General features: G+C 34.5%; 1 protein-coding gene across 1 annotated transcript in view; it reads right to left on the bottom strand.

Annotated features, from left to right (window-relative positions):
* pxdn (peroxidasin) overlaps positions 1-26,511 on the bottom strand; it is an 81,154-nt gene that overhangs the window by 31,668 nt on the left and 22,975 nt on the right. The window contains exons 4-9 of the mRNA XM_073826996.1: positions 21,428-21,499; positions 18,619-18,690; positions 15,646-15,717; positions 12,103-12,272; positions 2,278-2,395; positions 312-481 (exon numbers count right to left, since the gene is read on the bottom strand). Coding sequence (XP_073683097.1) covers positions 312-481; positions 2,278-2,395; positions 12,103-12,272; positions 15,646-15,717; positions 18,619-18,690; positions 21,428-21,499 — 674 coding nt within the window. The remainder of the gene's footprint in view (positions 1-311; positions 482-2,277; positions 2,396-12,102; positions 12,273-15,645; positions 15,718-18,618; positions 18,691-21,427; positions 21,500-26,511) is intronic.

The raw sequence follows: 26,511 nt of genomic DNA, 5'->3' as shown, positions 1-26,511 counted from the left end.
TTAAAAGGCAATTTCCTCAATATTTACATTTCTTTGCATTCTCAGATTCCAGATTTTCAAATAGTTGTATCTCAGCTAAATCTTTTCCTATCCTAAAAACCATTAATCAATGTAAAAGCTTATTAATTTAGCTTTCAAATGCTGTATAAATCTCAATTTCAAAAACTGACCCTTATGACGTGGTTTTGTGGTCCAGTGCACATATGTGAAATGTTTGCATATTGTATCTAAATTAAGTAGGCTAGACCTAGTTTAGGATGTTCTAATACTGGTTGAATAATTACTGTCTACGAGACCCATTTTACACTCACATGGTGATCTGAAGTATCGCAAGGTAACCTCTGAGGTCTTCACCTCTCCAGCCACGTTTTTAGCCATGCACTGATACACGCCCTGGTCTGTCTCCCGCGTGTCCTGGATCATCAGGGTTCCATCTTCCAGAAGATTGAGACGTGTGTCGTCCCTCATGTTCAGGGCATTGCTGATAAAAAAAGAAGATTATCTGGTTTATGCACATGCCCTTCACAAACTGAGGATAAAAGAACCAAAATATGTTATTTGCATCACCATTTATCTTCTTGTCAGTCCAAACCTGTATCACTTTCTGTTTTACATGGAACACAAATGCAGATACATTTCAAAAATTCCAGACTGTCAAGCTCCAAAATAACAAAAAAGCACCAAAAGAATGCACATTTAAACTTGTCTGAAGTTGTCTGATACACTACTAAAAATAAAGGTGCTTTAAAAGGTTCTTCACAGCAATGTCATAGAAGAACCATTTTTGGTTCCACAAAGAACCATTTATTTAAACCATCTCTTTCTTACCTTTTTATAATCTGAAGAACCTTCTTTCACCACAAAGATGTTAAACCTGTTTTTCAGATGTTAAAGGTTCTTTATGGAACCACACTGCAAAAAAAGGCTTGTCTTACTTAGTATTTTTGTCTTGTTTCTAGTCAAAATATATATATAAAAAAAAAAATCTTATATTGAGATTAATTTACTAAATAAGAACAAAATGCCGCAAGATATTTAGTCTTGTTTCCATTTAACTAAATTAATTGCGTTTTTCTTAAAACAAGTAAAATTGTTCTAAGAATATTTTACTTACCCCATTGGCAGATAATTTTACCTGTTTTAAGCCAAATTTACTTAATTTAGTTTTCCCCCTGGAAACAGTGTTGTTTTCGTCAACGATGACGATGACGAAATCATTTCGTTGACGCCACTTTTTTCCATGACGATAACGAGACGTTGACGAGATAAAATTGGCTCGTTGAAGACTAAAACATGACGAGACGTGTGTGAGTTTTCGTTGACGAGACGAGAATAGACGAAAATGTTAGTGGGTGGTCCGTCAGGCGTTTAAAATGCATGACATTTCTGCTTATTGTGCATGCCAATTAAAACCGAAAAATATATGCCGCTATGGCAAGCCGTTTTAGCATTAAATACTCTTTGCCATACTAGTATGGCAAGCCGTTTTAGCATTCCATCCTTGTTTGTCTTTTATGTTTTAAAACATTCCTTCATTATTGTAATTATTGGTGAAAATAGTCGATCCGGAAGCTCACATTGTGTTGAACTATAGATCTGCTATTTTCAGAACTTATAAGTGACACTACCCAACAGCAAATACTTACTGACCTACATTAATTTCTTAAAAGACTACCTTTTCCCCTTTTTTTTTGACTAAAACTAGACTAAAACCTTTTTGACTTTTCGTCGACTAAAACTTTCTTGACTTTTCGTCGACTAAAATTGGACTAAAACTATCACATATAGAAGTGACTACAATTTGACTAAAACTAATAACCATTTTAGTCCAAAAGACTAAGACTAAGACTAAATCTAAGATGGTTGTCAAAAACAACACTGCCTGGAAACAAGACTAAGTGTCTTACGTCATTTTGCTTATCTAGTAAATGCATCTCAATTTAGGAATTTTTAGATATTTTGACTAGAAACAAGTCAAAAATACTAAATAAGACAAGCCTTTTTGCAGTACATTTTTGGTTCCACAAAGAACCATTCAGTCAAAAGGTTCTTTAAAGAACCATCTCTTTCTTACCTTTTGATAATCTGAAGAACCTTCTTTCGCCACAAAGAAACTTTTGTGAAACAGAAAGGTTCTTCAGATGTTAAAGGTTCTTTATAGAACCAATTAGACAAAAAAAAAGTTATTCTATTGCCACATGAAGCACCTTTATTTTTAAGAGTGTAGGCCCAGGTTACACTTGTTTCTAAGATGCATTTTTGTCAGTCTGAGCTTACTTGTTTCTGAGCCAGATGATCTGAGGTTTGGGGTTGCCCTCTGCCCTGCATGTGAAGTACACAGTGTTCCCAGAGGTTACGTCCACATCCTGCGGCTCAGATGTGATCCGGGGAACTTCTGCTCCACAGGAGAGAAGAAACAAAATATAAATGTGCTGCAAAAGCTGAGGTGTGAGGAGAAGTAAAATAAGTTTTAATTAGGTCTGTAAAACCTATTGGAATTACAGCGCTCAAGGTTTATTTGTAGTGGCACTGTGTGCTTCCTGAAAATAACATTGACATCTCCCTCTTGCCTCACTTCCTCTGAACTGGTTTGGCTCCCGGTGTTGGTTGACGGCCAGGCACGAGGAGATTGTGTCTATGGTCACAACGGCCATGTGCCAAACCTCAAACGTTACCCACCAACACCAATGTGCACATGCTGAAATGCATTCCCAACCAGTCTGACAGCTGTTAAACTGTTTCTACTGGCAAAACCAACTGTCTGGTTGCAAACTGTGTCAAAGTACTTGCATATAAGAGGGACAGAAAGTGCTATGGAATGCTGCAGGAAATCAGTGAGCATTCAAGCACTTCTGGTTCCATTTCCTTTGTCAGGGACATTGCCATCAAAGCAAACAAACTCATCTACTCATTAGTCATTCTCACAGCCTTGCTGCATTTATAATTGTGTTGCAATCTGAGAAAAAAACAGTTGGATTTCATGCTGGGACGTTTTTTTAGGAAATTCTAAAAATAGGTTGAATGTAGGGGTGGGCGATATGGCAAAAATTTCATATCACAATTTTTTACAGAATTATCATGATTTTATCGTGATTTTTTTGTCATGTTGGTTTTACTATTTTAGCAAGTTGTCTGAGCAGTACAGCCAAACTAATTTCCCTATTTTAAAACCAAAGCCTTACAAGGTAACAAAATATAAAATAAACAGAATGGCAGATGTTTAGGCCAAAGTAGGCGAAGATAAAAATCTTTGTCATTATTTTATCTGTGTTATTAAAAAATAAGAACAAAGATAGGTTACATATTACAAATACACATAATATACAAATAAAACAAACAGTGCTTTAATTACATAAATTATACATTGGCTCTTATTAAAGCAACTGTCTAGAGCGGTGAGTAATTATTTTGTGTGTGTTTTTTTTACTAGCCTACCATCACCCAAAAATGACAATTCTGTCATCATTTACTTTTGACTTCCATCAGTTTATAGTATATATTGCAATTCTGACTTAATAACTTGTAACTGTGTGTTAGACAGAACTGTGAGATATAAACTCAATTTGAATGAGTATATATCTCACGATTCTGACTTAATAACTCACAATTGCTTTAGAAAGTCAGAATTGCAAGATATAAACTCGCAATTGACTTTTTTTAATCAGAATTCAGATATAAACTTGCAACTGCAAGTTGTAAATTCAGAATTGTGAGATATAAACTGACAATTGCAAAAAATAAAGTAAAAACTCCCAATTTGAATGAGTTTACAGTATATATTGCAATTCTGACCTTGCGTTAGAAAGTCAGAATTGCAAGATATAATTCTGACTTTTTTCTTAGAATTCAGATATAAACTTGCAATTTTGAGTTAGTCAGAATTGCGTGATAAAAACTGACAATTCGGGAAATAGTAAAAACTCGCAATTTGAATATAGTTATTAATTGTAATTAATTAATTGTCTCACAATTCTGACTTTATAATTTACAATTGCGTGTTAGAAAGTGAGAATTGCAAGATATAAACTCACAATTCTGATTTTTTTTCTCAGAATTGATGTAAACTTCCAATTGCGAGTTATAAAGTCAGTATTGTGAAAAAAATTCTCTCAAGATGTTTTTTAAACATAAAACATGTTGAACATAAAACTTATTTTGAAATATGTGGGTAACCAAACAGTTGCTGGTCCCGTTACTTCCATAGTATTTTTTTTTCCCACTATCAAAGTCAGTGGGGACCAGCTACTCTACTGTTATACACATTTTTCAAAAAACCTTATTTTGTGTTCAGCAAAAGAAAAAGAAAAAATTAATAAAGGTTTGGGACAACATGTGAATGAGTGAATTTTGTGTTTGAAATGTTTTGTGTGAAATTAATGTACTTTTGTGATTCCGAATAAGTGCAGTGTCTCGTGAGTAAAACATTTTCTAACTAAAAGTGCAAAGTAACAAGTAGAAAAAAAAAACTTGTATGGACATTTTTCAATCTACAGATTTTTCCCTGACCTTCTTTTCTCTGTAAATTAAGGGTGCACACCATTGCTGAAAAATACAATCTCTACTTAGCAGTCAGATGTCCGCACAAAGGCACAGATCCCCAAACAAGGCCATATCTGCAGTTAAAACTTTTTTTGTAGAAGCATTTTTTGTGTAGGCCTAATTCCAACTTTTTTTTTTTTTAAATAAAGGCTGAAAGAGTTGTCAGAGGCTTAATGGTGGTAACATAAGACCATGGTTTAGGTCATTTATAATCTACATTTAGCTTTTTACTTCTGCCAGTTGTATTTAGTAGGGGTGGGAATCTTTCGGTACCTCACGATTAGAGTCATATCGATTCTTGGGGTTACGATTCGATTAAAAATGTATTTACAATTTTTTTTTTCACGAACATCAAATGCACAAAGTCTATAGTATGGGTAGTCATAATTTAAGAAATGAGTGTTTCCCATTAACTATTAACTTCCTAATAAATCTAAAATATTTCACACTTCCCATTAGGGATGTGCCCGAATACCATGTTCGGAAAGACGGCATCTAGCTCTGCAATGCGCATGTGTACTCTGTGTACTCCGGTTTAATACAGTTAGGGTATGTTGAAAAACTCCCATCTCAGTTTCTCCTCCAACTTCACAATCGTCCTACATCGCTGCAGAAGTACCGACCCAGTGTTTACAAAGTGAACATGCAAAGAAGGTCAAACGCCCTTCACAAAAAAAAAAAGTAAAATTGTAGGACGATTTTGAAGTTGGAAGAGAAAATGAGATTGGAGTTTTTTGACATACCCTAACCTTATTAAACCGCATACGCATGTGCATCGCAGAGCAAGACAAGTCGAGCTTTTGAGGTTAAAAAGTGTATCAATTTTTTTTTTTTTTTAGAAAAAAAAATTGTTTTACTAGATAAGAACATTTAGAGCCCTTTTGAAGCTGCATTTAAACTACATTTTGGAAGTTTAAACTAGCAGGCACCATAGAAGTCCACTATATGGAGAAAATTCCTGAAATGTTTTTTCTTAAAAAAACATAACTTCTTTACGACTGAAGAAAGAAAGACATGAACATCTTGGAGGACAAAGGGGTGAGTAAATTATCTGTAAATTTTAGTTCTGGAAGTGAACTAATCCTTTAACTAGAAAATCGAGGCAATTTTTTGTTATTTTCTACAACAATCTAAAATTAAATGAAAAACAAAATCATATTGGTGTTTTGTCAAAGGAACCAGATTGATGCTCATGGAAACTTATGGTTTCAGATTGGCCTACAAAAATGTCACCACTGCAGAACTGTTTACTCAAAGTGGTTTACCCTCATGTTGTTCCAAACCGATATGATTTTTTTTTTCAGTCGAACCCAACAGGAAATGTTTTGCTGAATGTTCAAGTTGCACTTTTCCAAACAATAAAAGAATGTCAAGACTGCCAGTCTCCATACTAAGTAGTCCATAACTTTATTCACTGCAAAAAATGTTTTTCTTACTTGGATTTTTTGACCAAAATATCTAGACTAATAAAAACTATTGTCTTGTTTTCAGAAAAAAATACTCAAAATGAAGTGAATTTTTGCTTGAAACAAGCCAATGGGGTAAGAAAAATAATCTTGCTTTCTGTTTGAAATAAGTTTTTTTTTTTTCGCTTACCCCATTGGCAGATTATTTTGCATGTTCTAAGCAAAAACGCACTTAATTTTGACTTGTTTTATCTGAAAACAAGAAAATAATTTTTACTTGTCTAGAAAATCCTTCTTGATTTAAGAATTTTTAGATATTTTGGCTGGAAACAAGACAAAAAAAATCTAAGTAAGAAAAAACTATTTTATAAAAGTAAATGATAGCTTTGCAGGAGGAAAGCCATCATTAATCCTGAAAATTAAAGACAGTATTTACTTAAAATTTACCCATTTAGTGCTCAAACCTCGCTTTTATTGACTTTTGGTATATGGAAAACAGCAGCCTGGATACTCTGCAAAACATCTCCTTTCATGTTCCAAAGAAGAAAGAAAATCATGCAATTTTCCAACAGCAAGGGGATGACCACAAATTTTTGAGGTGATCTTTGACTAGCTTTTGTATTGCATTGCGCAGTGTGGCAGAAATGCGACAGGTCCCATGCCAGTAACAGAGAAACTGCAGCTGTCTGGCGGGCTGGTGCTGTGTTTTGACAGGTGCCGCAGGCGTCTCCGCACTGTTTTTTATGTATAGAGGGGGTGGAAAAGCCATACGGTGTTAAGCCCATTCTTCTGCAGAGTCAATAGGGGCGTTTGTTGGGGGGCTGACTACTGCTACAAGCCTGAGCAAGTCTGTTGAGCACAACTGCTGCTATGGCTTGTGGCTACTGTGGTGAAACCTCTACTGCTGCTCAGAGGTCACACAAAGGACCACATTTCAGAGTGAAAAACTTTTTCTAAAGGGTCATTTGAGAGTAATTTGACTGCTTGAAATTATAAAAGGCTTGTTTCTAAGCACTTCAAAAAAATCTGAATTTTTTACAGAAAAAAACTTGTTAAAATGCCACAGTAAAACACCTCTTATTTGGTTAATTGTTGTTTTTTAATAGTGGGTGCAGGACACTATAGTTCATTTATGCAAGTAAGGATTGTCATGGGCTGTGGGGCTTCCCTCAGCCACCTGAGGTCGCTGTTTGCACTGCACTCTGATTCATCACGTCTGTTTTGTCATTAACACTGATTCACACACAGCTGTTCACTATCTGGACTCTGTATAAGAACACTCACTCTCCATTCCGTTTTCAGGTCTGCATTGTCTTGTGTTTTTGATGTTCTTTTGTGTTCCTGAATTCCTGGCTTTAGATTCTGTTCTTGATCTTGCTTATTTTGTGTTTCAGTTTATGTTTAGTTTTGTGCCGTGTTGGCCTTTTTGTTTAATGTTTATTTGTGTTTTGTTTAATTAAAACCTATTTTCCCTGCATCTGGACCCAGACCCCTTATCTCACGTGACAGAATGCAGACCTCCCTAATGGGTCCAGCGGGGAAGGAATTTTTTTTTGAGGCGGCGGTCGGGGCGGCGCCCATTCCCTCTGCTCCCAACACGGAGGGCATGTCCTTTGAGGCGGCGTCGGCAGCTCGTTTCAATTATATCTACGCCTGCCTGGCGATGGATGCCCGTGTCGCAGAGGAGATGCGGAGGCGCCCCTTCTTTGCGGTGGGGGTGGAGACGGTGTGTCGTGGGAAGGCGGCGGCATCCACTTTCTCTGATCCTGACGCAGAGACAACTGCTCTCGCTGTTCCTGATGCGGCGGTGACCGCTCTCGCTGTTCCTGATGCGGCGGTGACCGCTCTCGCTGTTCCTGATGCGGCGGTGACCGCTCTCGCTGTTCCTGATGCGGCGGTGACCGCTCTCTCTGTTTCTGACGCGCCGGTGACCGCTATCTTGGTTCCTGAGGTGGCGGCGACCGCTATATCTGTTCCTCACGCGGCGGTGACCGCTCTCTCTGTCCCGGACGCGGCGGTTACCGCTCTCTCTGTTCCGGACGCGGCGGTGACCGCTCTCTCTGTTCCTCACGCGGCGGTGACCGCTCTCTCTGTTCCGGACACGGCGGTGACCGCTCTCTCTGTTCCTCACGCGGCGGTGACCGCTCTCTCTGTTCCTCACGCGGCGGTGACCGCTCTCTCTGTTCCTCACGCGGCGGTGACCGCTCTCTCTGTTCCGGACGCGGCGGTGACCGCTCTCTCTGTTCCGGACGCGGCGGTGACCGCTCTCTCTGTTCCTCACGCGGCGGTGACCGCTCTCTCTGTTCCGGACGCGGCGGTGACCGCTCTCTCTGTTCCTCACGCGGCGGTGACCGCTCTCTCTGTTCCGGACGCGGCGGTGACCGCTCTCTCTGTTCCTCACGCGGCGGTGACCGCTCTCTCTGTTCCTCACGCGGCGGTGACCGCTCTCTCTGTTCCTCACGCGGCGGTGACCGCTCTCTCTGTTCCTCACGCGGCGGTGACCGCTCTCTCTGTTCCGGACGCGGCGGTGACCGCTCTCTCTGTTCCGGACGCGGCGGTGACCGCTCTCTCTGTTCCTCACGCGGCGGTGACCGCTCTCTCTGTTCCGGACGCGGCGGTGACCGCTCTCTCTGTTCCGGACGCGGCGGTGACCGCTCTCTCTGTTCCGGACGCGGCGGTGACCGCTCTCTCTGTTCCTCACGCGGCGGTGACCGCTCTCTCTGTTCCTCACGCGGCGGTGACCGCTCTCTCTGTTCCTGACGCGGCGGTGACCGCTCTCTCTGTTCCGGACGCGGCGGTGACCGTTCTCTCTGTTCCTGGCGCGGCGGTGACCGCTTTCTCTGTTACTGATGCGGTGGTGACCGCTTTCTCTGTGCCGGACGCGGTGGTGGCTGCTGGCGTTCCTCTGGCGGTTATGCCAGCTCACGTTCCTCTGGCGGCTAGGCCGGCTCGCGTTCCTCTGGCAGCGGTGCCCGCTGACGTTCCTCTGGCGGCTATGCCAGCTCACGTTCCTCTGGCGACTGACGTTCCTCTGGCGGTGAGGCCGGCTCGCGTTCCTCTGGCGGCGAAGCCAATTCACGTTCCTCCACTGCACGGGCCTGGCCCGCCATCCCTCCCCCTGATGCACCTTCCACCGTTCCTCCTCCCTCCAGATTTTTTTTTGTTTGTTTTGGGAACGTCTGGAAGCCGTTCCCTTGAGAGGGGGTACTGTCATGGGCTGTGGGGCTTCCCTCAGCCACCTGAGGTCGCTGTTTGCACTGCACTCTGATTCATCACGTCTGTTTTGTCATTAACACTGATTCACACACAGCTGTTCACTATCTGGACTCTGTATAAGAACACTCACTCTCCATTCCGTTTTCAGGTCTGCATTGTCTTGTGTTTTTGATGTTCTTTTGTGTTCCTGAATTCCTGGCTTTAGATTCTGTTCTTGATCTTGCTTATTTTGTGTTTCAGTTTATGTTTAGTTTTGTGCCGTGTTGGCCTTTTTGTTTAATGTTTATTTGTGTTTTGTTTAATTAAAACCTATTTTCCCTGCATCTGGACCCAGACCCCTTATCTCACGTGACAGAGATAGCAAAATAAAGTAAACGGTGACATATTATACCCAAAAATTCTTTTCTTTTTCAGTAAAATTTGGGACCAAAAAAATTTATTTGACACTTTGACCTGACCATGTTTTGTTAGCCAATAGTTTGGGTTCAGTAAGATTTTTAATGTTTTTTTAAAGAATTCTTATATGCACATCAAGGCTGCATTTACTTCAAAAATGCTGAAATTCTATATATTTTAAAAGTATAATTTATTCCTGTGATGCAAAGCTGAATTTTTATCAGCCATTACTTCAGTTTTCAGTGTCACATGATTCTTCAAAAATCAAAAATCAATTCTAATATGCTGATTCATTATTGTTATTATCAATGTTGGAAATAGTTATGCTGCTTAATATTTTTTGTGGAACCCCTTTTCCTTTTCTTTAGGATTCTTGATGAATAAAAGGTGAAAAAGAACAGCATTTATTCAAAATATAAATCTTTTCAAACAATATAAAGTCTTTGTTATCACTTTCTATCAATTTAACACATCCTGGGTGAATACAAATATTAATTCATTTAAAAAAAAAAAGAATTTACTGACCCCAAATTTTCTATAAACTATAGCGAATAAACTGTGACAATGTGAGAAATTAGAGTTAAAGGTGTCTGAATAAATTTTGGTTTGACTGTATAGTGAAAAACTAAAAGCAAATGGCTTACCATCAGATCATGTAATTTAACTGTAAAATAAAGTAAAATGTATGATTTTGAAAGTAAAATGTATACATTTCAGTATTATTTATGAAGAAAAACAGTAAAAGGTCATTTTTAAATATCCCTGCATAAAACATGATTATATTTTATTTAAATAGTTTAGTTTTTTCTTATTTTTGTTATCAGTAATGTACATAAGGGTGTTTTGTGGTATATTATCTGCTATTTAATTATTATTGATTGCATTGCTTTAGTGTTGTGTTTGTTATCCTGATCTGATCGTCTGATTACAAATATTAGCTATGTTTTATAAGTGGCTTTTCATTGTGTCAGTTAGTACATTTAAGGTACAAAAACCTTAGTAGTTCAAATAGTTTGGTATATTAACATTATATTATTTAATGAAATATGTGACCCTGGACCACAAAACCAGTCATAAGGGTCAATTATTTTAAAATGAGATTTATACATACATAAAAAGCTGAATAAATAAAAAATCTAAATAATGAGAAAAACGCCTTTAAGGCGAGACACTGCAGGTGAATAGGGTAAAAAATTAACTAATAGTTATCGCTTTACCCAGCTGATTGATTACATTGATAATTGCAAACATTTTTTGTATTACAAGTTTTCTAAAATGTTAGGTTTTAATAGGCAAATGAGTCATTATTTAATAAAATATGCACTAATTTGCATACATTTCTAGTACAAAAAATCTAAACACTGGATGAAGTTTTTTTAAATTCTTGTTTATTTATTTTTTTTGACATATTAGGTTCAAATGTTTTTACAGAGTGAATTTGGGGTATCTCATTTTGTCACTCCATAATTCATAATTTTTTTTTACAATTTGGGGAGGAATAAAATGTATGAAATCAAGCAAATTAAATAAGAACAAATCCCTCTGTAAAAACCTTCAGGATATAGACAGGAATAAAAATGTAAAGCATGGTGTGTGTAAGTGCTACTGAAGTGGTGATTTATGGCTCAGTGTAGGAGAAAAAACTCATTTTGAGAAAACAGCCTTTAAAAATATGCATAATAATTGAAATCTATTGACACAAATAGATAAAGTGCTATAAAAGAAACACTTAAAGCTGTCTTTTGGATGTTTTCTTTCCACTAGTCTAAAAAAACACTTGAAAAACCAAAAAACTCAAACTTAACAGGTCCATAAAAAAACACTGTTGTCCAAATGAAGTTCTTAGCCATGCATATTACTAATCAAAAAGTTTAGATATATTTTCGGTAGGAAATTTACTAAATCTGTAACATGATCTTTACTTAATATCCTAATGATTTTTGGCATTAAAAAAACAAAACAAATTTGACCCATACAATGTATTTTTGGCTATTGCTACGAATTTTGTGCTTTGTGTTCCAGGGTCACATTTATGGTTGCAAGTTAAAATACACACAAACCAAAAAGCCATATCCTTTTTACAACACATTTAACAGGATGTCTTAGTTTTTCAGTGAACACTGGATTGGTAATTAGTCCAATATTTGAAGCTGGATCTGAGCTGCTTTTTTCCCAGCCGACAAATCTGACGTCAAAAAGCCCAGTAGAGTTGACCCGTATTTGTTTCACAGATGGTTGAAACGAAAAGAATCACGTTCGACCCTCTGCTCCCTCCAACGTTTGACGAGGAGGTGGCGTAGCATGCGAACAATGACACATCTGGGAAATTTCTCCACAATCCCGCTCACAAAACCAGATCAGCATCTGTTATTTATTATGATGACTAACATGTTCAGAGACGTTGAGTGGTCCCATCGAGCAGAATCATGTGGATGCTGTAATTATTTCAATAATTTAGTGCCAATTGACCATTTTTGTTTTCGATTTGAACAGAACGTGTATATTAGTGTGTGAAGTGTGCATTTATGTGTGTGAATGGCCTCACCACAGTTGAGCTCCTCCGCAGTGAGAGTTGCAACAGAGCGTCCCTGTAAGCGGTTGGGATAGTCGCAAGTCGCTGCAGCTTGAGCGTTACCGGACTCTGCGTACTGCTTCAATAGATCAGCCAACCACAGCAGTTCACAGTCACAGTGCAGCGAGTTTGAGTCGAGGCGCCTATAAACACACACAAACACAAAATTTAATTAAAAGTTTGCTGTAAATCTTTGGCTAAAACACTGCTGCACCAATTTACACTTGCAGAGCGTCAGAAAACAATGCTTTCTGAGCAAATCACAGATAAATTTGTAGCAATGTCGGTGTGGATGAATCAAAATGGTAATCCTCGTTCTTTGAAAAGTCTTGCAAAACTCTAATCTTAATCCTATCCTTAATATAAAAATGCTCTTCTTATTTAGATTTTTTTGTCTTGTTTCAAGCCAAAATATCTCAAAATTCTTAAATCAAGAAGGAATTTCTAGACTAATAAAAATTATTGTCTTGTTTTCAGAAAAAAACTACTCAAAATTAGGTGTGTTTTTGCTTGAAGCAAGAAATATGAAATATGATTATTTTGCTTGTTCTAAACAAAAACTCACTTCATTTTAACTTGTTTTTTCTGAAAACAAGAAAATCATTTTTACTCTTCTAGAAAATCCTTCTTGATTTAGTAATTTTTAGATATTTTGGCTGGAAAAAAAGTAAGAAAAGCATTTTTTGCAGTGCAAAAAACCCAGGTAAGATTGCACTTTACGGCTAGATAATTACACGGATACGGTACAAACACTGCAAAAACTTGTCTTGTTTCCAGCCAAAATAACTAAAAATTCCTAAATAAAGGAGGATTTTCTAGACGAGTAGAAATTATTGTCTTGTTTTCAGAGTAAAACGAGCAAACTAATCTGCCAATGGGGTAAACAAAATCTTTTTTCAAGCAGAAAACTCTGAAAACTTCTGAAAACAAGACAATAATTTTTACTTCTTAATTTAAGATTTTTTTGATATTTTGGCTGGAAACAAGACAAAAATCTAAGTAAGAAAAGCATTTTTTGCAGTGCATCTCACAGTTTTTGTGTACCTTTAATCTTAATCCTAACCTTTGCCAAAACCAGTTTTATTATCTAGTCTCAATGGCTGCTAAGAGAAGGTACAGAATATCAACCCAAAAACTGAAATATTTACTTTGATTTTCAATAGACCAATTCTAGGTTTGTAAACATTCAAGATGTGTGCGCATCATGGTTGCACACTGCAAAAAAATGTTTTTCTTACTTAGATTTTTTGTCTTGCTTCCGGTCAAAATATCTTACAATTCTTAAATCTAGAAGGATTTTCTAGACAAGTAAAAAATATTTTTTCGTTTTCAGAAAAAACAAGTCGAAATTAAGTGAGTTTTTGCTTAGAACAAGTAAAATAATCTGCCAATGGGGTAAGCAAAAAAATCTTATTTCAAACAGAAAACAAGATTATTTTACCCCATTGGCAGATTATTTTGCTTGTTTCAAGCAAAAGACAATAATTTTTACTCGTCTAGAAAATCCTCTTGATTTAAGAATTTTTAGTTCCCCTTCAGTCGTTTCACTACGACGTTACATATGGGAACTCGCCTGAGAGACCAATCATCTCTGAACCTTATTCAAAAGGCCAATGAACATTGGCGAGTGGTATTTGCATGCCAAGCCACTCCCCCATACATACGGGTATATAAGAGGCGGCTTGCAACCACTCGTTCAGATTTTCGCTTCAGAGCCTCTCTGTGCTCGAGCCGAACAACAGATTGAATTCCTGCGATGAGTTCTCACTCTCTCCCCCGCTGGATATATTGAATTATTCTCATTTCCACATGTAAAGATCTCATGTGCTCCGCCCCCCCAACCCATGCTTCAGTTTTGGCATGCAAATACCACTCGCCAATGTTCATTGGCCTTTTGAATAAGGCTCAGAGATGATTGGTCTCTCAGGCGAGTTCCCATATGTAACGTCTCCGTTCCCTCCTTCAGGGAACGAGGGTTACCTTCGTAACCTAGATGATATTTTGGCTAGACACAACACAAAAAATCTGAATAAGAATAGCATTTTTTGCAGCGCTTTACGGCTAGAGAATTACACAGATACCATACAAATACTTAGATTTTAAAAAGACTAAAGATTATATTGATTAGATGTAATTTTCAAAATATTCTGTTTATTACAAGAGCTTGTCATCCAGTGATAAGCACTGTTACTCAACAACATTGACGTTAAATAGTTTTTTATGTTTGGTGGCAGAAAAAGGACTATTTTTGAGTTAGATCGAGTTATAAAGTCAGAATTAGGAGATATAGGCCCGGTTTCACAGACAGGGCTTAGACTAAACCAGGATTAGGCCATAGCTCAATTAGGACATTTAATTAATTTTTTTTTTAAATAAAAAAATATTACCAATGTGCATCTTGAGACAAAACAAAGGCACTGATAAATTTTAAGATCAGTCAGTGCAAGTTTCTGTCAGTTGAAACTGCTCAGATTTACATTTTAGTCTAGGATTAGGCTTAAGCCTTGTCTGTGAAACCAGGGGATAAACTTGCATTTGCGAAAAAAAGTCATAACTGTGAGATAAAATAAATAAATGTAAAAATGGTAATGGTAATAGGCTTAAATAATATTTAATGCTGTAACTTTACGGCTAATACAATATGTCCCCATGAACAGCATATATGAATATTATGTGAATATTGTTGTTTAAGTCAAATTTATGCTTTAAAAGTAAAGTAATCATAGCAGGTTTCATCCATAGTATGTCTGTTTAAACGTCTGCATTTACCTTCAAATGCCGTTTTTTAAAGACAGTATTCTATAAAAATAATTTGCATTCCGATTTTGACATCAAAAGGCACAAAATTTTTTTTCTCTCTTATTCAATAGATTTTATCTGTTTACCTCCACTTGTTACCAGTGTTTTTGTGCAACCACTATGCGCGCACATCAGCAAGAGACGTAACTGTAACAGTCTATAGATTTCAAGTTATTTAGTACATCAAAACATTGAAACCCCTAAAAAACCTTTTAACAAACATTTAAAATGTACTTTTTAACATCCTCATGTAAAGGTATGATACTAAATCAGAGTTATTATAGTTCATTTGAATTCAAACCATATTTAAAAAAAGTTATTTTAGTTTTGGTAAAGTAGGCAGCATTTTACATTTTTATTTAAACAATGCACTAAAAAGCTAAAACGAAAACTGAAAAAGGGTGGATAAAAACATATGTAAACACTGAAATACAAAATAAAAATGACAAAAACACAAAATTACTTCAAACTTAATTAACAACTTTAAATTTACAATGAAAGCCAATTCAAAATACTAATAAAAATATAGCAGGATAATGATATTAAAACAAGACTACGGTAAATATTTTGTTTGCATGTCTCATTTATAATGTTTTGGTAGCTAAAGTAGAACATTTTTCAAAATTTTCAAGCTCTTAATTTTTAACTAAACGCAAAAACAATCTCTAAGCAAACTACTGTTTTACCCAACTGTAAATAAGCTTGAGTAGTACTCACAGTCTCTTCATAGACTGCAGCTGGGAGAAGGTTCCTAATGCAAGATGAGTAATTCTGTTGTTGTGCAGAAACCTGTGTGTGCAAATTCACAAAATGTGTACTTACAAATCAGGCATATAAAATCTGTGACCAGAACACACACACACACACACACAAAAAAAACACATGCTATTAAAGCATTACTGTACTAGTGCTTATATTTTGGGGCAGTGATTTGTTTAATCTGTGGTATCTAATCTGAGTGGTATGTCCTCAAATTGTGTTTTGTTGAGGAAAGATTTGAAGGTGAACTGACTTGATCTGAAAACCAAATAAAAATCTCTCAATTCTTTGTTTACTTTTTGTAAAGCACCAATTCACATGGCTGTGACACTTGCAAGTTTGGAAAAAAAATATTTCTGATTAAATATACTGCAAAAAATACTTTTCTTACTTAGATTTTTTGTCTTGTTTTCAGAAAAAAGTCAATATTAAGTGTGTTTTTAGAAAAATAATTTTGTTTTCAGTTTGAAATATTTTTTTTGTTTACCCCATTGGCAGATTTTTAGCTTGTTTTAAGCAAAAACTCGCTTAATTTTGACTTGTTTTTTTTTCTGAAAACAAGACAATAATTTTTACTCGTCTAAAAAATCCTTCTTGATTTAAGAATTTTCAGATATTTTGGTTGGAAACAAGACAAAAAATCTAAATAAAGAAAAACATTTTTTTTGCAGTGTACCTGATCATTTGTAAAGTTTTACACTGCAAAAAATGCTTTTCTTACTTAGATGTTTTGTCTTGTTTCCAGTCAAAATACCTAAAAATTCTTAAATCAAGCAGGATTTTCTAGACAAGTGAAAATTATTGACTTGTTTTCAGAAAAAAAATAAGTCAAAATTAAGTGAGTTTTTGCTTAAAACAAGCAAAATAATCTGCCAATGGGGTAAGCAAAATAATTTTATTTCAAACAGACACCTAGATCATTTTGCTTACCCCAATGCCAGATTATTCTGCTTGTTTTAAGCAAAAACTCACTTAATTTTGACTTATTTTTCTTAAAACAAGACAATAATTTTTACTTGTCTAGAAAATCCTTCTTGATTTAAGAATTTTTAGATATTTTGGCTGGAAACAAAATAAAAAATCTAAGTCAGAAACACATTTTTCGCAGTGTAGCAGTGGAACGACTGCTGAAAATGTAGCTTTGCATCACACTTCAAAATACATTACTTCAGAAAAAAAATTAAATTGTAATAATATTTCACAATATTACTATTTTAGAACAAATAAGTGCAGCCCTGGTGAGCAAAAGAAAAAAAAAAAAGTTTTAGTTTATATGCTCTGTGGAATAGAGATGCAAAAATGAAGGTCCACAGGGATGCTCTTATTTTCTACCAGGTCAGACGGGGTCACTTTCCCAGGGACGACATTACTGTTTACAACTCGTCAAATAAACAGCAGGAGGGTTAGTTTCATTAATCAGCATCCAGATGCAGATTCTTCTTACATTATCAATTCTTTACCAGTTTCTGACTTGTTTGTCAACTCCAGCAGTAAATCGTTTCCTAACTCATGTGTTAGTCCCTGTTTATGTACGAGTGGCTTTCCCGTCTTTGAAAGACATCAGAATGTGTGTGGGTGAATTCAGCGCCACAAATCTCCAAACATTTAGAATTCGGGTCAACAGAAAGGAACGAGTCCAAGAACACTGTAAAAAATAATTTATACCACTTGTGCAATTTCAATTCACTTCAAAATTGAAGATTGCTTAATCCATTTGTGAATTATTTTGTTGCATTAACTGAAACTGGGCAGTGGATTGTTAGTTTCCAGGATGCTTTGCACAGGGCTGGATCCTGAGAGTAAATGTGGACATTAAATGTCATTTCAAGTTTTTTTGTTTAGTGATAGTTGTTCATGAGTTCCTTGTTTGTCCTGCTGCTGTTTAAAAAAATCCTTCAAGTCCCACAAATTCTTTGGTTTTTCAGAATTTTTGTGTCTCTGAACCCTTTCCAAACAATTACTGTATGGTTTTGAGATGCATCTTTTCACACTGAGGACAACTGAGGGACTCATATGCAACTATTACAGAAGGTTCAAATGCTCACTGATGCTTCAGAAGAAAACACGGGGGTGAAAACTTTTTGAATTTGAAGATCAGGGTAAATTGAACTTATTTTGTCTTCTTAAAAAACATGTAAAGATGGATCCCCAAAATCATACAGTCATTGTTGGAAAGGGTTCAAACACACAAAAATGCTGAAAAACCAAAGAATTTGTGGGACCCGAAGTATTTTTCTGAAGAACAGCAGGCAGTTTAACTGTTCTGGACAAACAAGGGACTCATAAACAACTATCACTAAACAAAAAACCCCAGCTGTGGATCATTCAGGTAACAACACAGTATTACGAATCAAGTGTATGTAAACTTTTGAACAGGGTCATTTTTATAAATTCAACTATTATTTTCTCTTGTGGACTATATGTAAACATCTTTTATGTGAAATATCTTATTCAGGTCAGTACTAAATAAAAAATAACATGCATTTTGTATGATCCCTCTTATTTTGGTAAAATAATTAACATTTAGCAGATTCTGCAAGGTCTAAGTTAACTTTTGACTTCACCAAATTGCATGTTTTTACCCATTTTGAACCTCTAAGATGCTTTTCGTTCTCGAGTTTGAGCTTCATATACTTACTCTATCATACTATATGAGCCAAATAATCCTTATGTATCAAATATGATAACACATTTACAAAAACACATTTATATCCAGTTTTTTTTTCATGCATCAGGCTTTACAGCTTTACAGTTAAAACATCCCTTTAAAGACAATTCCTCCTTCAAAACAAACCAGTACATAGGCTACACATTTGTCTACGTGCTCATCCTTTTTGATCTCATTTCCAAAGGGATGTGTTATCATGACTAAACATGCAACCCTGTAGGGATCTGAGAGATTGTGATTTTTGAGATGCATGCTTAACTCACAGCCGCTCAAGCTTGGGTAGATGAGAGAAAGACTCTGGCTCCAATGACTCAATGTTGTTGAAGTGCAGGTATCTGTGAGAGAAAGTCATATACACAGTGTTTTACTCGCCATAAACATAGTATCTAGAGGTTTTCAACAGATTTATTTTGCTTGCTTACATTTTCTAATATCTTGTCCTAACTTGATCTACTTCCATAATCTTATGCATTTTCAAGAGAAAACAAAGAGTGGAATGGAAACCATTATTTTTTTTTCTTTGAAAAAATGAGAACAAGTTAATCATGTAAGATCAGGGATGTGTTTTATCAAAGAAAACATGCTCTAGTTTCATTTCATGTTGACTTGAACAAAATGAGTAAGGCAATAACAAATTTCCAACTCGTTGACATAATACATAACTCTTGCTACAAGGCAAATACACTGTGGGTTTTAAATGAAGTTAACAATAACAGAGTCAAAGGATCATGGAGAGTAATAAGAAATACTTGAGGTGATTGTAAAATGTGTTTATGACTTCTTGACATATGGTTTTTGGACATTGCACAAGCCTATCAAAATCACGGATGCTTTTTAAGACGAATAACCTGTGCACATGACCCAACACTTACAATATTATGTGAAATCTAGCCAGCTGCAAGCCAGAGGTTCATGACATCATGGCAGATTTTACTAAATCATCTTAACTACATAAAAAGTGGAACATTAAAATATGAGCTGTTAATCCCAAGTGGTTCTCTGTAAAATGTTAAAGGAAGGGCAATTTGCTTCATTAAATATCTTTAATTTGTAAAAACATTGATCAAATTGCATCATACACTTAAGTAACACTTCACTAAAAACAGCCTCATTATAGTGATTTATATATAAAAGTCTTTAGAAATATATATTTTGAATTAATTTCAAATGATAGAAATTTTAATTACGTGTAAACTATTCCTTTACCTCTTCACTTTCAGATCCAAACATTGTGGTTGTCATATTTCTTTGAGTAGTAAGAGGTCCCTTACGAAAAATAAGTTTATTCAAGTGTGCTACTAGTATACTTCTTTTAAACTAAAAAATATCAAAGTATACTTTCAGTCTACTTTTTATATACTTTTCAGAAATGCACTACCAGTCAAAAGTTTGGGCACACTTGACTTAATTATAAAAAAAAAAAAAAAAAAAAAAATTGTCAAATACTAAATATATATATATATATATATATATATATATATATATATATATATATATATATATATATATATATTTTTTTTTTTTTTTTTTTTTTTATACAGATTGTGCCAAGGAATGATTCTCAGTTTGTTTAAAAAAAAACATTTGTTTTTTTCCATGGGAAAAAAATTCTTAACTTCAGTTTTTCTTAAAAACAAACAGAATCATTCCTTGGCACAATTTGTATTTGAAAATAAAATAAAATAAAATAAAATACAAAATAAAATAGTTTTTTTTAATAATCTTAAAAAGTACAAAAAAATTACATTTAAGTATACTTGACTTGCTCTGAAAATCTGTGTTTTCATTCTTATATGCTAGAGGCGCTATTACAAATCTTCTGTACAGAATTTCCAAAACACAAGTGAAGAAGAAATCGAAACAACAGATACTTACACGTGTAATTTAACACAATCGTCAGACATAAAACAGCATCAAAACCATAGATATGTAAAACTGTGTAACGTTATAGAATAAAATGTCAAACCATAAAGAGGTAATAATGACTGTCAAGCTTTGGGGTGTTGATTGACTCCATCTACGTTTTGATTATTATATACTATATATGACTATATATGACCTTTTTTTAGCTTTTTGTTCAAAATGTTGTTTATTTATTCATTTTTATGGTAACACTTTACAATAAGGTTCATTAGTTAACATTAGTTAACCACATTAGTTAACATGAACTAATAATGAACTGGACTTATACAGCATTTATTAATCTTTGTTAATGTTAATTTCAACATTTACTAATACATTATTAAAATTTTGTTAACATTAGTTAATGCAGTGTGAACTAACATGAACAAACAATGAACAACTGTATTTCCATTAACTAATGTTAATAAAGATTAGTAAATACAGTAACAAATGTATTGCTCATGGTTAGTTCATGTTAGTTACAATACATTAACTAATGTTTAACTAATGAACCTTATTGTAAAGTGTTACCATTTTTATTTATGAAACTTACCCACATTATAAACACAAGTGTTTATAAAAAAAAATGCATGAAGCTTGAATAAAATGTTTTTGTTTACAAGCAGATTCTTTTGATGTTTTGTATGTTCAGATATTCATATAACAAAATATATACAAATGAATACCTAAATAGGGACATAGTAGTATACTTAAAGTATGATGTAAAGTTCACTTAAAGAAAACTTAGGAATATACTTGCAGTATAAAACTACTAAACTAGTAGTTTACTAAGACTATACTTCAAAGTGTACTAAAATGCATAAAAAAAGTATATAATTAGTAAACTATCAGTATACCTATAACTTTTAGTAGACTTGCAGCACAAACTGAAAACATAGATGTAAACTAGTTGTGTACTCAAAGTTTACTACTGTTATACTTTAAGTATACTCAAAAGTATACTTTTATATACTAGAAAGTGGGCCAATTTAGTCCCAAGGAGTATTGAAATAGTACACTTAAAAGTATACTACTAGTACACTGATATTGTATACTAAAATATACTTGAACCTTACTTAACTTAATAAAATACACTTGAAGTATATTTCTTTTTGGTAAGGGGTAACATGGAGAGATATTAAAAACTTGACAAGGCAAAAGGTTACTTACAGTTGTTCTAGAGAGACGAGCCCCTTAAAAGCTTCTCTGTCTATCGCCTGGATTTCATTCTTGTACAAATAGCTGAAAGAAATATTTGGAAATATTAGTAGATAGTGAGTATTAAACATCAAACATTAAGAGATCTTATATTTTTAACATTTCCAAAGTAAAGGAAATGCACACATAAACACGGAAATAAAGAAAAGAACAAAATGAACTTTTTTTCTATCAGATGAGGCAGGAATAATTGAAAAAAATAAAAAACCCTGATGCACATTGACTGCATATTGATCACACAGAAGGGTGGCCTGTGGGAAACAGGAATTAAAGTTTGTGGTTTTCCTGTCTAGGGACAGTGGACTGTTGAGAACAAGCGCTCAGTCACATAAACCACATGATCCTGTGACCTTAAGGACTATGACACCATCCCACAGGAAGTATATGCTGCAGATATGCAGTGTCTTCCCTTACAAGTATTCAATATTTGCATATGTACTTATTTTTAGTACTAAACCATGCAAAACTTGATAAAAAATAAATTATGAGAACTGCTCAAGTTGATATGGAATCTGCTAAAATATTGGAATATTACTCACACCGTGATGAAGTCTAAGATTATTAGGAAAAATGCTTCTGGTTTTCTGAATTTCTAGATTACAAATGACATTATAAGTAAGAATATTTGTAAAAAGTAAAATGTTTATGAATTTGTACCAGAAAAAATATCCTTGAATGTTTTGAATTCCTAACGTGGCCTGTTTATGTCCCGGTTTCAGTCATTTAAAATAAATAAATAAATAAATAAATAAATAAAAAAATCCCAGACTTTGGATGTATCCACCTTATTTTTCAATGCGGAAATAAGCCGTTTTCTGTGAATGTGCGAGACTTATGGGAAATAACAAGAAGAATAGTGTAATAAATGATAAAACTGTTTGAGCTACAACCCTCTGAGTTTATAATTAAGACAATACATTAAAATAATATAGGAAGAAACACCAGTTTGCAATATCACGCAGCAAAACAAGCTATTTTATACAGCTAAAAATGGCTGGAAGCGAAAGACACTGGAAGCCAGACACATTAAAATTGACAAAATCTCACATCCACTCTTAAAGGAAAAATAAGGAGGATATGACATTAAGAAAAATAAATAAATAAATGAAAGACATATGGGCTGGATTTGCAGCATCTTAAAAAAATCCAGATGGTGACTAATTCAATCATTATTGTAGTTCTTCTGAGATAGTTTTTATTCATATTTTGAATGAAATTTACATTTACATTTTAAAGATTTACACTACCAGTCAAAAGTTTTTATGTTGTTTAAAGACGTCTCTTCTGCTCACCAAGCCTGCGTTTATTTGATCCAAAATACAGCAAAAACAGTAATATTGTGAAATATTTTTACTATTTAAAATAACTACTTTTTATTTGAATAGATTTAAAAATGTAATTTATTCCTGTGATCAAAGCTATATTTTCAGCATCATTACTCCAGTCTTCAGTGTCACATGATCCTTCAGAAATCATTCTAATGCTGATTTGCTGTTCAAGAAACATTTATTATTATTATTATTATCAATATTTAAAACAGTTGAGTACATTTTTTCCAGGATTCTTTGATGAGTAGAAAGATCTAAAGACCAGCATTTATCCGAAATAAAAAGCTTTTGTAACATTATACGCTATACCATCAAACGCTTAGAATGAGTATTTTTTTTTTAGAAAGAAATCATAGAAATTAATACTTTTCTTTAGCAAAGAAGCTTTAAATTGATCAAGAGTGATGATAAAGACATTTATAATGTTACAAAAGATTTCTATATTAGATAAATGCTGTTCTTCTGAACTTTCTATTCATCAAAAAAACCTGAAAAAAAATCTACTAAGCTGTTTTCAACATAATAATAATAATAATAATAATAATAAATGTTTTTTGAGCAGCAAATCAGAATATTAGAATGATTTCTAAAGGATCATGTGATTGGAGTAATGATGCTAAAAATTCAGCTTTGAAATCACAGGAATAAATTACATTTTAAAATATATATTAAAATAGAAAGCAGTTATTTTAAATAGTAAAAATATTTCAAAATTGTACTGTTTTTGCTGTACTTTGGATCAAATAAATGCAGGTTTGGTGAGCAGAAGAGACTTCTTAAAAAAACATCTTTAGAAAAAATCTTACCGTTGAAAAACTTTTTTAATTTAAATTTTATTTCAGGTTTAGTTTTAGTTATATTAGTATATAAAGTTAAACTAAATATAAATGTTAACTAAAATTAAATCAAGGGATTTTTTTAATCCAGCTGTAATAACCCTGAAAAAACGTGAGGTTTTCATACGCCAAAACCTGTTCAGTGTTTACAGTATCAGAATTACAGTGGTAAAATGCCAAACCAGCCACTTAGAGCACAAGTTACATTCACTTTGTCTGGAGGATTAGTCAGATACCATGCTTGAGTAACCAGAAGGGAAATTTTCGAAGTGCTTATTCAGACGACTCCACAGCTGCACATCATGACTGTGTGAACTATCACGAGTCTGATGATGATTGTACCGCCCAAGAGCAGTTAATGAATGGATTAATACTAAGCCTGAGATATTTAACACTCACTATGTTTGTCTGGAGTGACACACGTGTTGTAGTCTGTGAAGCGAGCATTTGTCTTTTAGACCACCAGCACTAAAATAGCAACGGACTCTAATTGTTTAGCCTCTTCTAGAGATTATTTGGACTTCACAGCAATCCAGTGCTAAATCTTGTATTAGTTTATAAGGCGTTGCATGGACTTGCTTCAGACTATCCTTCAGTAGGGTTGCCAAATCCACATTTTTTCCACGGAATTGGGATGATTTTAAAGTGTTGCGGCGCGTTTTTGATAATGAAATGCTTAAGAGTATATGAACCCAGAAGGACTCTGAGGTCTTCAAATTCTTTTCTTCTAACTGTACCTCATATGAGAACTAAAATATTTGGTGATGCTGCTTTCAGCTGTTACGATCCCCATCTCTGGAACAACTTTCACAGCCTGGTTTAAGTCAAATCTGCCATATTTGTGACTTTGAAAGAGGAGATGTCAGACCTAGGAATAATGCAGTGCCACAAGGCTTTGTCTCAGGTCCTTTAATAGATTGCTTATAAAGTCAAAAGTTTACATACACCTTGAATGCATTTGCATTTGCATGAATGCATTGTTTTTTATTTGCCACCAGCAGCTCTTAAATAGGCAGAGGCTTCAGGTGTGTGTGTGCTAGTCTCCGCCCCCATCCAATTAGTAGCTGCACTCAGGACAGAAACAAAGAGAGAAAGAGCAGGGGCTCGTAACAACTGACCTGAAAGAGGTATTTCACATAAAAGACATTTACATAGGGTGACAATATTTTAGTTTTCAAAAAAGAGGACGTATAGGAGGGCGGGGTCCTAGTTTTGGTATCAAAATATGTCATTTCCGTATCAAAACTACAAATTTTAAAGTCACCGTTATGCAGATTAATCATAAACACAGCTAAAAAGCTTCCTACCACATTTGCCATCCTTTATAAAACTGATATCTACCACAGGTTTATCACAGGTAGAATGCAAAATTTTTCAGTACAAGCATTTGTATATTTCAAACTTTTAACCCACGGGAGAAAATCACTTTAAAATCAACCTAATTTCATGGAAAAATTTTGATTTGGCAACCCTACTGAACAACCTTAGAGGACATAAGATGCGCTGAAAGCATAAATAGTTTTAAATCTAAATTAAAAACTTTTTTTTTTTTTATGTCTGGCTTTCCTGTATGTCCTATAAAATCTTGGTATATTTTATGTGTTTCTTCATTTCAATGTTTTGCTTTAGATTTTAGATTTTAATTATACATACATTTTTGTATTTTAAAGTGTTTATTTCCATTTCTTGTACTTGTTATATACTATTGTTTTTTGATTCCTTCTTACTTGAAAAGCACATTGAATTGCAGTAAGGTGTTAAGAAAACTGCTATATAAATAAATGCAAAGCTTTGCAGTGGCCAATCACCAGTGAGTTATACAAATATTTTTGTATTATAACTCTTAAGAAGGGATTATAGTGACATATACACTGAGAGCTGGCTACTTTTTTGATTGTTTTGGCAGAATTTCAGTAGCTCTGATGAAATTTGTTTTAGGTCCATTGAGACTAATTTGCTAACTCTGTATTCAGATGCATTTTTTTTTCTTGTTTTGTTTTGTTTTTTCCATTGTAATTTTCGCGGTTCTCAATGATGATTCTCAATGGATTCTAATAATGTAATTGTTAATTTGCCCACCATTACGGCAATTATATGTATGACCCTGGACCACAAAATGAAATAAAGCTCATATACATCACCTGAAAGATGGTTTCCATTGGTGAATGGTTTGTTAGGATAGGACAATATTTGGCTGAGATACAACTATTTGAAAATCTGGAATCTGAGGGTGCAACAAATCTAAATATTGATAAAATTGCCTTTAAAGTTGTCTAAATGAAGTTCTTAGCAATGCATATTACTAATCAAATATTAAGTTTTAATATATTCAAGTTAGGAAATGTCCAAAATATCTTCATAGAACATGATCTTTACTTAAAGCGAGACACTGCAAGTGAATAGGTATTTTTTTTTACTAATAGTTATCTCCTTACCCAATTAATTGATTACATTGATAATTGCTAACATTTTTTGTATTACAAGTTTTCTAAAATGTCAGGTTTAAATATGCAAATGAGGCCATATTTAATGAAATATGCGCCGATTTGCATACAATTCTAGTACAAAACTGTTAGTCAGTTTCAAAATTATTGTATACTTTTTTGACATTTTAGAGTCAAATGTTTTTACAGAGGGGATTTTGAGTATCTCATTTTGTCACTCCAGAAAATACTTATATTTTTACCATTTTTGGGGGAATAAAATGTATAAAATCAAATTATATATGATCAAATCCCTCTGTAAAAACCTTCAGAATATAGACTGGAATAAAAAAGTAAAGTTTGGTGTAAGTGCTACTGAAGTGGAGACTTATGGCTCAGTAGGAGAAAAAACTAATTTTGAGAAAACGGCCTTTAAAAATATGTATAGT

This window comes from Garra rufa, chromosome 21, assembly GCF_049309525.1.
Source record: "Garra rufa chromosome 21, GarRuf1.0, whole genome shotgun sequence".
Classification (NCBI taxonomy): Eukaryota; Metazoa; Chordata; class Actinopteri; order Cypriniformes; family Cyprinidae; genus Garra; species Garra rufa.
The sequence above is the reverse complement of the archived record's forward strand: the minus strand, read 5'-3'. Positions and strand labels throughout refer to the sequence as shown.